We start from the raw sequence: 12721 nt of genomic DNA on the forward strand, positions 1-12721 counted from the left end.
TGTTGTTAAGGATTTTTATTGCAGGTCTCAAAAAAAAAAAAAACAACAACAATATTAATGTCTATAAACAATAAAGGGGATAACAACAGTAATTACAAAGTGAGCTCATAAAAAGGGTGGGGCTTTCTGAGTGACATCATTATCAGTGAAGAAGGGGGGTGGGGACTGGGTGTGGATAAACAAAAACACCATCATCCTCATCATCAGTGTGTGTTCCAGTCTCTATCTTCTGATTCCCAGTGCACTAACTAGTGCGGAGAAATAGTACACTACATGTACACCACCTGAGCTGTGTTAGGGAGCTAGCTAAAGATGTAGCATGTTACCAGCACAGCTCAGCACGGCTGCATCACAAACCGAAGTAGTCGTACACTGAACACTATGCGAACAGCTGGGCCCTTTCACCTGGCTACATCCCCACAACATTAAAGAGTGTCTATAATGAGTACACTAGTATGGGATTTGTAACACAGCCACGCTGGACTATGACTGATAAACCATTAGTGAGTTTACTAAGGATTGTTACCAAATCAGGTACAGTGGAGAACAGTGCTATTCAGGGCAGCAGCATATGATTTGGGACACATTTAGTGTAGATGCAGAACTGAATCCTACACACTTATCTAGCTAACACACTATACTGTGGTACATCTGGTGCTACTTCATATAGTATAGACATAATGAGATTTGGGACACATGCCCATGAGCCCATGAGTGTGAAATGGTGAATGAGACATGTGAAATAAAACAGTAAACAGTGATGTAACGAGTGTGTGTTCCAGTCCAAGGGCTGTATCCCAAACCACTGTCCCTCGTGTATTAAATACAGGATCCCACAGGGAAGGTGTGATGGTAATTTGAAACACAGCCGAAGCCACTCCGGCATGGTGAAGATTAGCAGGCTAGCTAAAACCGAACATTATACAATACGATTGCGGTAATAATTTGGGCGCAGTCATCGGGGTAAAGCAGTGATGGGATGTTACATGACACATGACCATGGCGTCCTTAACATTCGCACTATCACCGTGACGGTCACAGTGTAAAATCAGGCTCAGAGCTCTGAGATCTGTGGAGGGAATTTTCAGTCATAAACAGGAAGTAATAACGCAGGGGATGTCAGACATTACACCATCTGGAGCTCATTTACATATACATGAATGTTCATGAGAAACTGAACAGAATTCTGGAAGTCCAGCATTCAGCTACAATATCTCCACACTCCAACCTTCCACTCTGGATTTCTAATCAACATTAACGTCACTGGAAATGAAAGACTCGAGTAAGAAATTACGGTCACTCTTTTTACTTATATGAAAAAACAAAAAAGGAAAACGAGCACTTTCGATGATAAACATGAACTTTCTTTTTGTAGAATTCTCACCGGTGGTTGTAAGTGGAAAGATATAAATTTGAGCTTCGCTTTGTTACATTTTATCCAACCGCAACCTGAAATGTAAATCTTTACTACGATAGCTGCTCTTTAGCCACACCTTCTCTCATTTGCATAGAAAAAAGAAAACCTCTATCTGATTGGTCTGCTGTCAATGACATCATAACCTCAGCTATGAGGTTTCTCTTGGAAGTGAGTGAACGGTACAGGATCTAACACCCACTAATCATAACCCCGTTCTCCCTTTCACCTTCTTTCTCATTTGGATTGGGATGCAGCCAGGAGAAGGGATCTCTAAAGTCATTGATATATGATAATGTGAAAGCACTCTGCTCTACTGGTAAAGCTAATTTGGACTGGAACACAGCCGGATTTATAGAATTCTTTCTCCTTTTATCTTATTTGGATTGGGACACAATTTCATTTAGAGAAAGGGCAAAGGTCACGTTGTCACTGGCTAATGTGAATGTAGAATGGTATCTGTCACCTGGTCCAGAACAAAGCGTGTGAGCAAGTGAAGAGAATCTGGATTAGGACACAGCCTATAGTAGGGAAGGTCACTCAGGGGTCAGTAGGTAGCTTGAGGGGTCAGTGGGGTGCCTGAGTCTGGGTGACCTCTGCCCCCCGACTGGCCAGACGGCTCAGAATGCTGCGCTCAGACATCTGCAATCGCACGGCAACCGGCGGAATCCGGGCGATGGTCGCTGGGAGACGAGTTACATCAGCCTTCATGTCGCTAAGCAACTCCTCCAACTGTTTAAGTACTGAAAGACAGACAAGGAAAAAAAAAAACCTAGAGATATAATCACATGATCAGGTCTGTATTTTAACTGTGTGTAGTGTAGTGTAGTGTGTGTGTGTGTGTGTGTGTGTGTGTGTGTGTGTGTGTGTGTGTGTGTGTGTGTGTGTGTGTGTGTGTGTTAAAGCATTAAGTGTGTGCAGTGTAATGTAGAGGATGTGTATGTTTGGTGACGCATTAAGTGTGTGTGTGTGTGTCTGTATAGTGAAGCATCAGGTGTGTGTAGTGTAGTGCAGTTTAGCATAGTGTCTGTGCAGTGTGTGTATACTGAAGCATTAAGTGTGTGTTTAGTGTAGTGGGTGCGTGTGCAGTTTAGTGTAGAGAGTGTATGTATATATATATATATGTGTGCGCTAAGCGTTTGTGTAGTGTATTGTAGAAGGTGTGTGTGTTTTTGTGTGTACGTGTGTGCAGTGTAGCAGAGAGTGTGTGCAGTGCGGGTGTTTTGAAGCATTAAATGTGTGTAGTGTGTTTGTGTGTTGGTGCACAGTGAAGCAATAGAGGTGTGTGTAGTGTATAGGGTGTGTGTGTAGTGACACGTTAGGTGTGTGTAGTGTGTGTGGTGAATGAAGTACACAAAGCATGTACATGAGCAAAAGAAGAAATACAGTAGGTAAAATATTACATCACTTGAGTAAAAGTACAGAAGTTTTTGTCTTTAAATGTACTTAAGTATCCAAATACTATGATTTATTATGGCTAAAAAAATCTTATAATTTTTATCACAAGACTGTTGCTTAATCATCTCAGTTTAAGTGAAAAGACTCTGTTACTGTTAGCACACCAATCTATTAATAGATTAATATTAATGATTCAAACACTGATTGATATCTAATAAATTATCATGAGCCCAAAACCTTCTTTTCAACAACTTGAAAAAAATAATGAATAAAATAAATAAAATAAAAATCACACAAATAAGGCCATGGGTGTTGTAGCAAGTTAGAGTCAGGAGATTCTTCCATCATTTATTACTCTTAAAATGTTCTGCTTCATGTTAAACTGACACTGAACTATATGTTCATGCTACATAGATACCAACAAGCGGCAATAGCGGTTGAATGACACCCTGGGTGAACTACGCCTGGGTGAGTCTCCCTAATCGATTAGTTTTAGCTTTGAAAGGCTCCTTTCTGCTTCAGCTTTCCCCAAAGGATGAGTGAGACATATTTTTAGAGCGATATACAAATGTGGATACATTGAGCTCCCTTTAATGTATAAATATATTATGCACAATATATCAAACTCTCAGAACCAAGAACCATGAACTCATTGGCTAATTGTAGCTATAAGATACATACGTATGTCTTTTAAATGAGCCTTTAATCTGCACTGGAGATTCTCCTTACTGAACTAATTTCAGGACCTTTTCAGTACAATCACAGAAATCCTTTATGACAGCACCTCAATTAAAGGTAACTAAATCAATAAGTGCTGGTTAACTGCAATCCAACTAGAATAGTTAGGTTGTAATTGTTTTGTTGCTGCACACATTATGATAAACTACATGCTATAAATTATAATGTTAAGCAGCTAAAATAAATATTGTTGCCCTGTGCATAAAAGCATAGCAGGCAACACAGCATAACATAAATGATATAAAATTATTAGCCCATTTCATTAAATTCATTAGCTTATACTACCCTCATAACTTCTCCTGGCAGTGGGTGCACACTCCAAATCCTGACAAGGGTCATTCCCCGTGACGCGATATAATAATTAAAGCAACCGTGCAAATTAGGGATAAAACACAAAAGTTTATTTGTTTTGTTTGCGTGGACATTTCGTGCCACCGCTGGCAATCAAAACAATTTTAAAACAGAGCACGTGGTTTACACGGATTGGTGGCTCAGTGCGTGTTTGAACAGTTAAGTTTTTATCTGCTAATAAATAAAAAAAAAATTACTGATTTTGCCAAATGTAGTTAAGTAAAAAATAAGATATTTAACTTTGAAATGTAGTGAAGTTAAAGTAAAAGTCTCCCGAAATGAAAATATTTGAGTAAAGTACAGATATGCAAAGAAACTACTTAACAATAACATTTACTTCGTTACTGTCCACCACTTGTAGTTTAGTGTGTGTGTGTACAGTAAAGCATTAGGTGTGTGCAGTGTAGTGTACAGGGCGTGTGTAGTGACACATTAGGTATGTGTAGTGTAGTGTAGTGTAGAGTGTGTGCAGTGAAGCATTTGTGTGTAGTGTTTTTTTTTGTGAGTGTATGCAGTAAAGCGTTTTTGTGTGTAGTGTAGAGGGTGTGTGTATGTTTGTGGTGTAGCATCAGGTGTGTGTGTGTGTGTGTGTGTGTGTGTGTGTGTGTGTGTGTGTGTGTGTGTGTGTGTGTGTGTGTGTGAAGTGAAGAATTAAGTGTGTTCCGAGCATTAGGTGCAGTATGTACAGTGTAGGGTGTGTGTGTGTGTGTGTGTGTGTGTGTGTGTGTGTGTGTGCGTACCTTTGTGCAGTACAGCATTAGCAGGTTTATTTCCCATCATGCTCTCTTTACTCAAGTGTTGGTGAGACTCAGCTAAACACTCCACCTCACTGAAACGTGTGTTCAGGGCCATGGAGGGGTGAGACTGGTCCTCACTCATGTTCAGATACGCAGCTCTGCGCAACTGCTCCTCTATTACCAGTGCCTGCTCCAACAACTACACACACACACACACACACACACACACACACACACACACACACACACACACACACACACACACACACACACACACACACACACACAGTGAGTCAGACAGGTAAATGCACAGCAGGTGTTTAGTGTTATTTATCTGTTTGCTTGGCAATGTGTGCATGCGCACGTGTGTGTCTGTGTGACAGCAGGAGTATCTGTTTGCTGAGTATCTGTATATGCTAGTGTATGTGTGTGTACCTTGAATCTGCGAGCAAGGAATTTGTTTTTGATTTCCAGGAAGTTCCCTCGGCTCATCTCCCCTTTAAAGGGCTGATTGAGGATAGAGAAACGCGGGTCATTCTGAACATCCTGCCAGCGAGCGTAGCCGTGTCTTGCATCACAGAGTCAAAGATCAACACACACACGCTTAGTACTTGAGTTTATATTTGGAATGTGAATAAAACAATTTAGAACACATAAAATGGCTGACATTCAAATACATTTAATTTTTAGGTCCAAAATCACACTTCACTGTTTCACTATTGCACACAGAAAAAGTGACCCTCAGCCACGTTATGGCATGGTCTAAGCATTTTCTTTATTAATGCCCTATAACTGATTATGAATTATAGCATTTGGGACAGAACCAGAATGGCCACTACTCAAATAAATACAAATTGGGTACAATAGAGTGTTTAATATAAAACCAAAATGGCTGACAGTCTAGTAAGCACTTTGCTGAGCACATTCACTGAAAATAATTTAGAGCATCTGGGACAGAGCCAAGATGGCCAACATTCAATTATGATCTCTCCAATTTGAATCAGGTATAAATTACAACATAAAAAAGAAAAATGGCCAACATTCTAGAAAGCACTTTAATGGAATATGGTTCTAGGGCATTTGAGACAGAACCAAAAATATATAAAAATAAATTCTTTAACTAGATATGAATGAAAGCATTTGGAATAAAGCTAAAATGACAGAAAGTCTAGTAATAATCCGATCTAAAAACGAGACAGAACTGAAATGACTGTTTATAAACATTTTATAATATATGTTTGTTTGAGACAGGACCAAAGTTTTTGACTGAACTCTGATGGTCCCAGGTAATGATGATTAACCTGCAAGAGAATACAATTTATTTAAACCTTTACTGGGACAATCACTGTAAGGATACTGTATGATGCCAGCCAGGAGCCAGTAGTCATGGCGACGGTGCCAAATATCATAAGTCTTCTTAGTGACGGTGGCAGCTCTCTCCTCGTTCTGCCACAGAGAGTGGAGCTCTACACTCACACGCACACAAAAAAAAAAACATCAAGTACGCCCAAACACATTATCAATCGTGTGCGCGCACACACACACACACACACACACACACACACACACACACACACACACACACACACCTGTGAATCCTCCATCAGCGATGTTGAACATGAACCTCTGTTTAACATGTTTTTTCTTCTCCTCAATGTCCACTCCTCCATCATCTCCATTCATCCGAGACTCTTCTGGTTTCACACCATCCTTCTCCTCCTTCACTTCTTCAGAGTAACAGACAGAGTAACGACTCGTTCTGTGATCACCTCACACACACATACTCACAGACCTCGGCATTAAGTGACATGTATTTATTTCTCCTCTTTTATTTTATGCTCTCGTTTATTGCTATTTGTATACAAATGCAAGTTCAGGTTGTCACCAATCATGTAACTGTTAACACTTACTAACTGAACTCAACTAAGAGACACACATGCACACACTCTCTTTACTGAGTGAATGTGATATGTGACACTTAAGTGAAAAATTAGTATTTGAGTGTGGGTGTGTGAGTGTGTGATTGTGTGTGTGTGTGTGTGTGTATTATATATATATATATATATATATATATATATATATATATATATATATATATATATATATATATATATATATATATATATATATATATATATATATACACACACATACATACACACCTCTTTTCTCCTCCTCTGTTGGGTTGCTGTCTGGTTTTTCACTCTTCTCCTCACGGCTCTCTTCTACAACACACATACACCATTATTTCTCTTCAGTCAGAAACAAAAACAGAGGAATAGACAGACAGAGCCAGAGACAGGAAGATGACTGTAGGGAATGATATATTGATAGACAGTGCAACTCTCCCTGACCTTTGGTCTGAGAAGAATCTAGGGTGCTGGGGACCTCTGACCTTTCCGCTTTGACCACTTCATTTTTTGGAGAACATGTAGAGCTCTCCTCTTTTTCTCCATCCTTCTCTTTATCTTTTTCTCCCTCTGTGTCCTTTACCACTCCATCCTTTTCCAGTGGGGATGATGTGCTCTCTCCCTCAATCTCCTGTCCTGTTCCTGTCTTCTCTGGGCTTGGGTTGGTCTCTCCATCATCAGGAATCTCAATCACCTTAGAAACAGACAGTCAGACGGTCACAAAGCCACCGAGAGAATCAAAGACAGTAGTAGTGATAGAGACAGACAGACCTCATCATCCTGCATGCTGATTTTCCTTCTGTCTTTGTCTCCCTCTCCCTCCATCCTGTCCTCCATCTCTCGTTCTGACTCCTCCCCTTTGGACAGCTCCTCTGATCGTGACAAAGCGAGGTTTAATAAACATTAGCTTATAAATAATTATTTCATAACTTTAATGAACTTTAAACACAGCATCTGTTTTCATTAACATGTCACTGGTTGGAATTTAAGTTTAAAAGCTAGCATAAGATTAGCATAAACTAGCACCTGCTGCAGGTGTGTTGGGTTGTGTGTCTCCAGGTGTATCAGTAGAGGGTGTTTTGGGGTCATCGCCCATAGCAACAGCAGCTGCTCTTTTATTCTCCTCGAGCTCCTTCATCCATGGCATCGACCACTGACCATTCACATGTTCAAACTCTTGAACCTGTAGGACAACAGCAAATCACATGTCAACAACTACACCAGCAACTAATCACACTGCAGCACACTGCACCAGCAACCAATCACACTGCAGTCACTATACCAGCAACCAATCACATTCCAGAAACTATACTAGCAACCAATCACATGCCGGAAACTACACCGGCTATCAACCACACATCAGAAACTACAACACACACACACACACACCTTCTTCCGGATAAGCGACATCACACCGATGCGTGTAAGGACATGTTGCCGTGACAACCCTTCGCGAGGAACTCCATCAGCAAAGGTCTCTGCACCATCAGCACCCGGTTCACAAAGGTGACGCATGAACAGGGAGACATATGCCCTGAGAGAGAGAAAGAGGGAGAAATTGTTTTGGTTTATCTGTCTATCCTTCTTTCCATCCCTTTTTTAGTTAACCTTTTTTCAGTCTGTCTACCTGCCCATCCACCTTTCATCTCGCTACCTGCTTGCCTGTTTATCTGTCTTTAAGAGCATCTCCCACACACATACATACTTGAACTCTTTCTCAGATTTGCCTCTCAGGTCTCGGACGAGCCACTGTGTGGTGAAGGCATCCTGTGGAGGCATCCCATAACGCATTACTGCATTAAGGAAGGCCTTCCTCTGACGCGAGTTAAAACCCAACACCTACAAGATGGCAGAAGAGGCATAAAGACACAGGAAGTGAGAGACACACATAAAGGAATGTGTGAGTACTGTTGTGATAACCACAACAATACCAATAATAATAATGTAATTAGACCTCAATGTTCCCGCCCACTCTGGCCAGCAGGGGGGGCAGTGGCTTCTCTTTATCATTCCGAAGACCTTTACGACTCGGCCTGCGGTTGTTCACTACAGACGGAGAAAGGGAGAGAGAAATAAATAGACAAGATACTGGTTTATTGCCTGTCCCACCGTAGGTTTGTGAAATATAACAGAAAACCCTGAATAGTCAGAGAAAAACACACACAAACACACACACACACAAACACACACACACACACACACACACACACACACACACACACACACACACACACAAACTTACCTTCGGAGCGCTCGTCGAAGTCCTCATCTCCCTCCTCCGAGGCCACGGAATAATCGGATTGGTTGTCAGACTGGTCGTCATGCCAATCTGCTTTAAGTTGAAAAACATCTAATGTTATTTAAAGCATTACAGTCATTGTTGGAAATCAGTTTTATCCGTGTGCACAGCAGCACGAGTATAGCGAGGGGCAGTGTGTTTTACCTCGTTCCTCCTGTGAGCAGTCGTTGTAGTTGACAGGTTTGCGAGGCCTTTTGCCTTTCCCCAGGTGACTGGCCAACACCTCCTGCTGCTGCTCGTAATGATGACGCAGTAACTTCTCCCAGTAATCTGGATCCACACTCTCCTCCTGCTTTATGATCTCCCTGTCCACTTCCTCCTACACACACACAAACACAGACAGGAGAAAAGGCTTTAAGACATAATAGACAATAAATATATTTTAATAATATACATGAACAGTGAATATGCAACAGAACTACACATTAGGTTATTATAAAGAATTTAGAATGTATAAATTAAATTTTGCTAACACACACACACACACACACGCACCTCATCTTCCTCATCTTTTACCACATACTGGGCCACTTTAAACGAGCTCAGGTATTCATTCATGCTCTGCAGCTCCGTGTCATCAGTGGCGTCCTGGTTTCGGTCCAGCAGTTTATCAATGGCTTTATCATCATAGTGAATCACACTGCTGTCCTCCTCCTTGTTATCACCTAGAACAGTTACGTCATTAACAAACACGACCAGCTCACCATCACCCTGCCCACCTGCAGAGTTTAGAAACCTTCCAGTGGCTAACATGTTAGCTTTATAAATGTTTAGATAAGGTTAGCAGACTTGTTTATTCCTTCTCACCTTCTCCTGGGTCGTCTTTAAACAGCTGCTCAGTGCCAAATTTTAAAATATCATCCAGTTCCTGTTTGGACATGGAGCCTGCTTTTGAGCCCAAACCAGGTCGAACCACTAAGTGAGTTAGCATCATCTTCTTCTTTGCCACCTGCGAGCACAAACACAACTTATAGCTATCCTGCTATAAGTAACTATCTCAAGGAGTCATCTCAGTCACTCATGGAGTTGTGTCTAAATTAAAGTTAATTGCTGACCTGAGTGATTCTCTCCTCCACAGACGCCTTAGTGACGAAGCGATAGATCATCACCTTCCTGTTCTGACCGATACGGTGAGCCCTGCTGAACGCCTGGAAGTGAAATGAAGAACATGAACACCGTGTGTGTTGCTGTGAGTATGTCTACGTGTTTATCGTGTCCCATCATGGATACCTGAATGTCATTGTGTGGGTTCCAGTCGGAGTCGTAGATGATGACAGTGTCTGCGGTTGCCAGGTTAATTCCTAAACCCCCTGCTCGTGTAGAGAGCAGAAACACAAACTGAGGCGCTCCAGGGGCTAAGGAGAAAAAAATATATATAAATCAATGTATAAGTAGATGCTTATTTGCAGTTTATTAGATACATTTATATGCAATTTAAGAAAGGTACATATTATAGCACATATACGACAGGAAGTGTATTTTTAGTTTAGCTTTTGTTTGTGAGTTTGTGTGTGTATGCATGTCTCACCGTTAAATCTGTCGATGGCCTCCTGTCTCATCACCCCTGTCACCCCTCCATCAATCCGTTCATATTTATATCCCTCATTCTCCAGAAAATCCTCTAGTAAATCCAACATCTTCGTCATCTGCACAAGACGCACACGTTTGTGTGTGTATGGTAAGTTGCGTGTGTATATAAGTGTGGCGGAAAAGTGTGTAAAGGTGTGTTTACCTGTGAGAAGATGAGTACTCTGTGTCCTTCCACTTTCAGCTTCCTTAGCATCTTACACAGCAGCAGTAATTTCCCAGAAGACTTTGTGAGAGCCCCACCTTCATACATCCCATTGGGCATTTTAGGGGCTTCCTGTCATACACAGTCAACAGAAACCAAAAACTACATCACATCCCTTTAACATCATTATATGATGTATTATGAATGCAGTACACTCCATACTCTGGAATGAGACTGGTGGAAGCTTACAATAGCAGCCGTAGGGAACAGGTAGGGGTGGTTACAGCACTTTTTCAGATCCATCACCACGTTCAGGAGGGACACCTGATTCCCACCACCACGTGTGTTCAGAGCTTCAAAGTTACGTGTAAGGATGTACTTATAATATTTCCTGTACACACACACACACACACACACACACACACACACACACAATCGGTTACAAAAAAAGAGCATTGAAAAGTATGCATTATAGACAATCTTTTTAGTGTGAGTCTCACTTCTGCATGGTGCTGAGCTCAACTCGGACAATGAGCTCGGTTTTAGACGGCATGTGTTTGAAGACGTCGGCTTTAAGACGCCGCAGCATGTGAGGTCCCAACATGTCATGCAGCTTCTTAATCTGATCCTCCTTAGCTATGTCTGCAAACTCCTCCAGAAACCCTTCTAGATTACTTTAACACACACACACAAAGTACACCAAAGTTACGTCTCCAATGGCTACGGTCAACAAGCTCAAATTGTTTATCATTAAACAGAACTGTTACAGAACACGCACACAGGTATTTCTCTGAACCTGAGGGTGGAGAGAAATTTTAATTTGAATAGCCATGTTCATGCAATGTTATGATCAAATAACACAGACACACCTGGCTGTTTAATCTAGCTGCTCTCTCACAGATAAGATTTCTAAATTACCATGACAACCAGACCCACATACAGCTGTATTCCCGTCCCAGTACAGGTGCACAGACAGCACACATGCAGTACATTCAATCTTTCTTTCTCACACACACACATACTTGAACCTCTCAGGAGTGAGAAAGTTGAGCAGGTGGAACAGTTCCTCCAGGTTGTTCTGCAATGGAGTTCCCGTTAACAACAATTTATGCTGCAGCGGATAATTATTCAACACCCTGAAAAACTAAGAGACAGAGACACACAGAGAGAGGAAGAAAGAGAGAAATAGGGAAACGTCTGATCACTGTGGTGTAGTAATGTCTTTGGCCAGCAGGTGGAGATACTAACTACAGAGGATTCAAAGTTTGTTCAGTTCATGAATACATTAATCATTAATACAATTTCTTTTAATTGTATTTTAAAGTAGCTTAAAATATTTGGAAAGGTGTGTGCCTATTTCACAGTGACTATTGTGTGTACTGCATAAAATGTACACAGTGTATAAACCTTGGACTGGTTGTTCTTTAGGCGGTGGGCTTCATCCACTACGAGACATGCCCAGTCTATAGATCCCAACACGGCCTGATCGATTGTAATCAACTCGTAGGACGTCAACAACACGTGGAACTTCACCGCTGCCTCTTTCTGATGACACAAAAACAACACTGTAAACAACACTGTGAACGACACGTGGAACATTCGTGCAGGTTATTTGAATATTAACTGATGCCACCTGGGAATCATGCCCCATTTCTTTTCCTTGGTTTCCCTCTCGGTTGAATTAGATGATCTCTCTCTCTCTCACTCTCTGTGTGTGTATATTATATATATATATATATATATATATATATATATATATATATATATATATATATATATATATATATATATATATATATATATATATATATATGCGTGTGTGTGTGTGTGTGTGTGTGTGTGTGTGTGTGTGTGTGTGCGTGTGTGTGTGTGTGTGTGTGTGGGCAATACTGAGCACCTCAATCTCATATACAGGGGTACTAACCTTCATCTTGGATGCTTTCTTTCCTCCACGGATGGCATGATTCTCAAAGCTGAATTCATTCTCACGGATTACGGCTCGACTGTCTTTATCGCCCACATACGTGACAACGTACATGTCTGGAGCCCACATCTCAAACTCACGTTCCCAGTTAATGATAGTGGAGAGAGGAGCGCTCACCAGGAATGGGCCTTTAGAGTGACCCTACACACACACACACA

At 41.3% G+C, this 12721-nt stretch overlaps 2 protein-coding genes across 2 annotated transcripts in view; one reads left to right on the forward strand and one right to left on the reverse strand.

Moving 5' to 3' along the window:
- Positions 1 to 12721, forward strand: part of fbxo43 (F-box protein 43) — a 129051-nt gene that overhangs the window by 109350 nt on the left and 6980 nt on the right. The window lies entirely within an intron of this gene.
- Positions 1 to 12721, reverse strand: part of chd4b (chromodomain helicase DNA binding protein 4b) — a 21076-nt gene continuing 8355 nt past the window's right edge. Inside the window, 26 exon segments of the mRNA XM_083558139.1 lie at positions 1 to 2008; positions 2011 to 2157; positions 4642 to 4837; positions 5074 to 5206; positions 5996 to 6104; positions 6228 to 6365; positions 6801 to 6863; positions 6993 to 7242; positions 7320 to 7420; positions 7575 to 7731; positions 7938 to 8082; positions 8254 to 8387; positions 8503 to 8594; positions 8791 to 8877; positions 8992 to 9166; positions 9343 to 9512; positions 9655 to 9796; positions 9903 to 9995; positions 10078 to 10202; positions 10376 to 10493; positions 10580 to 10711; positions 10829 to 10970; positions 11080 to 11253; positions 11602 to 11723; positions 11987 to 12124; positions 12504 to 12704. Coding sequence (XP_083414265.1) covers positions 1962 to 2008; positions 2011 to 2157; positions 4642 to 4837; positions 5074 to 5206; positions 5996 to 6104; positions 6228 to 6365; positions 6801 to 6863; positions 6993 to 7242; positions 7320 to 7420; positions 7575 to 7731; positions 7938 to 8082; positions 8254 to 8387; positions 8503 to 8594; positions 8791 to 8877; positions 8992 to 9166; positions 9343 to 9512; positions 9655 to 9796; positions 9903 to 9995; positions 10078 to 10202; positions 10376 to 10493; positions 10580 to 10711; positions 10829 to 10970; positions 11080 to 11253; positions 11602 to 11723; positions 11987 to 12124; positions 12504 to 12704 — 3531 coding nt within the window. The 3' untranslated portion in view covers positions 1 to 1961.

Source organism: Silurus aristotelis (assembly GCF_946808225.1).
Source record: "Silurus aristotelis genome assembly, chromosome: 1".
In the NCBI taxonomy this organism is placed as follows: Eukaryota; Metazoa; Chordata; class Actinopteri; order Siluriformes; family Siluridae; genus Silurus; species Silurus aristotelis.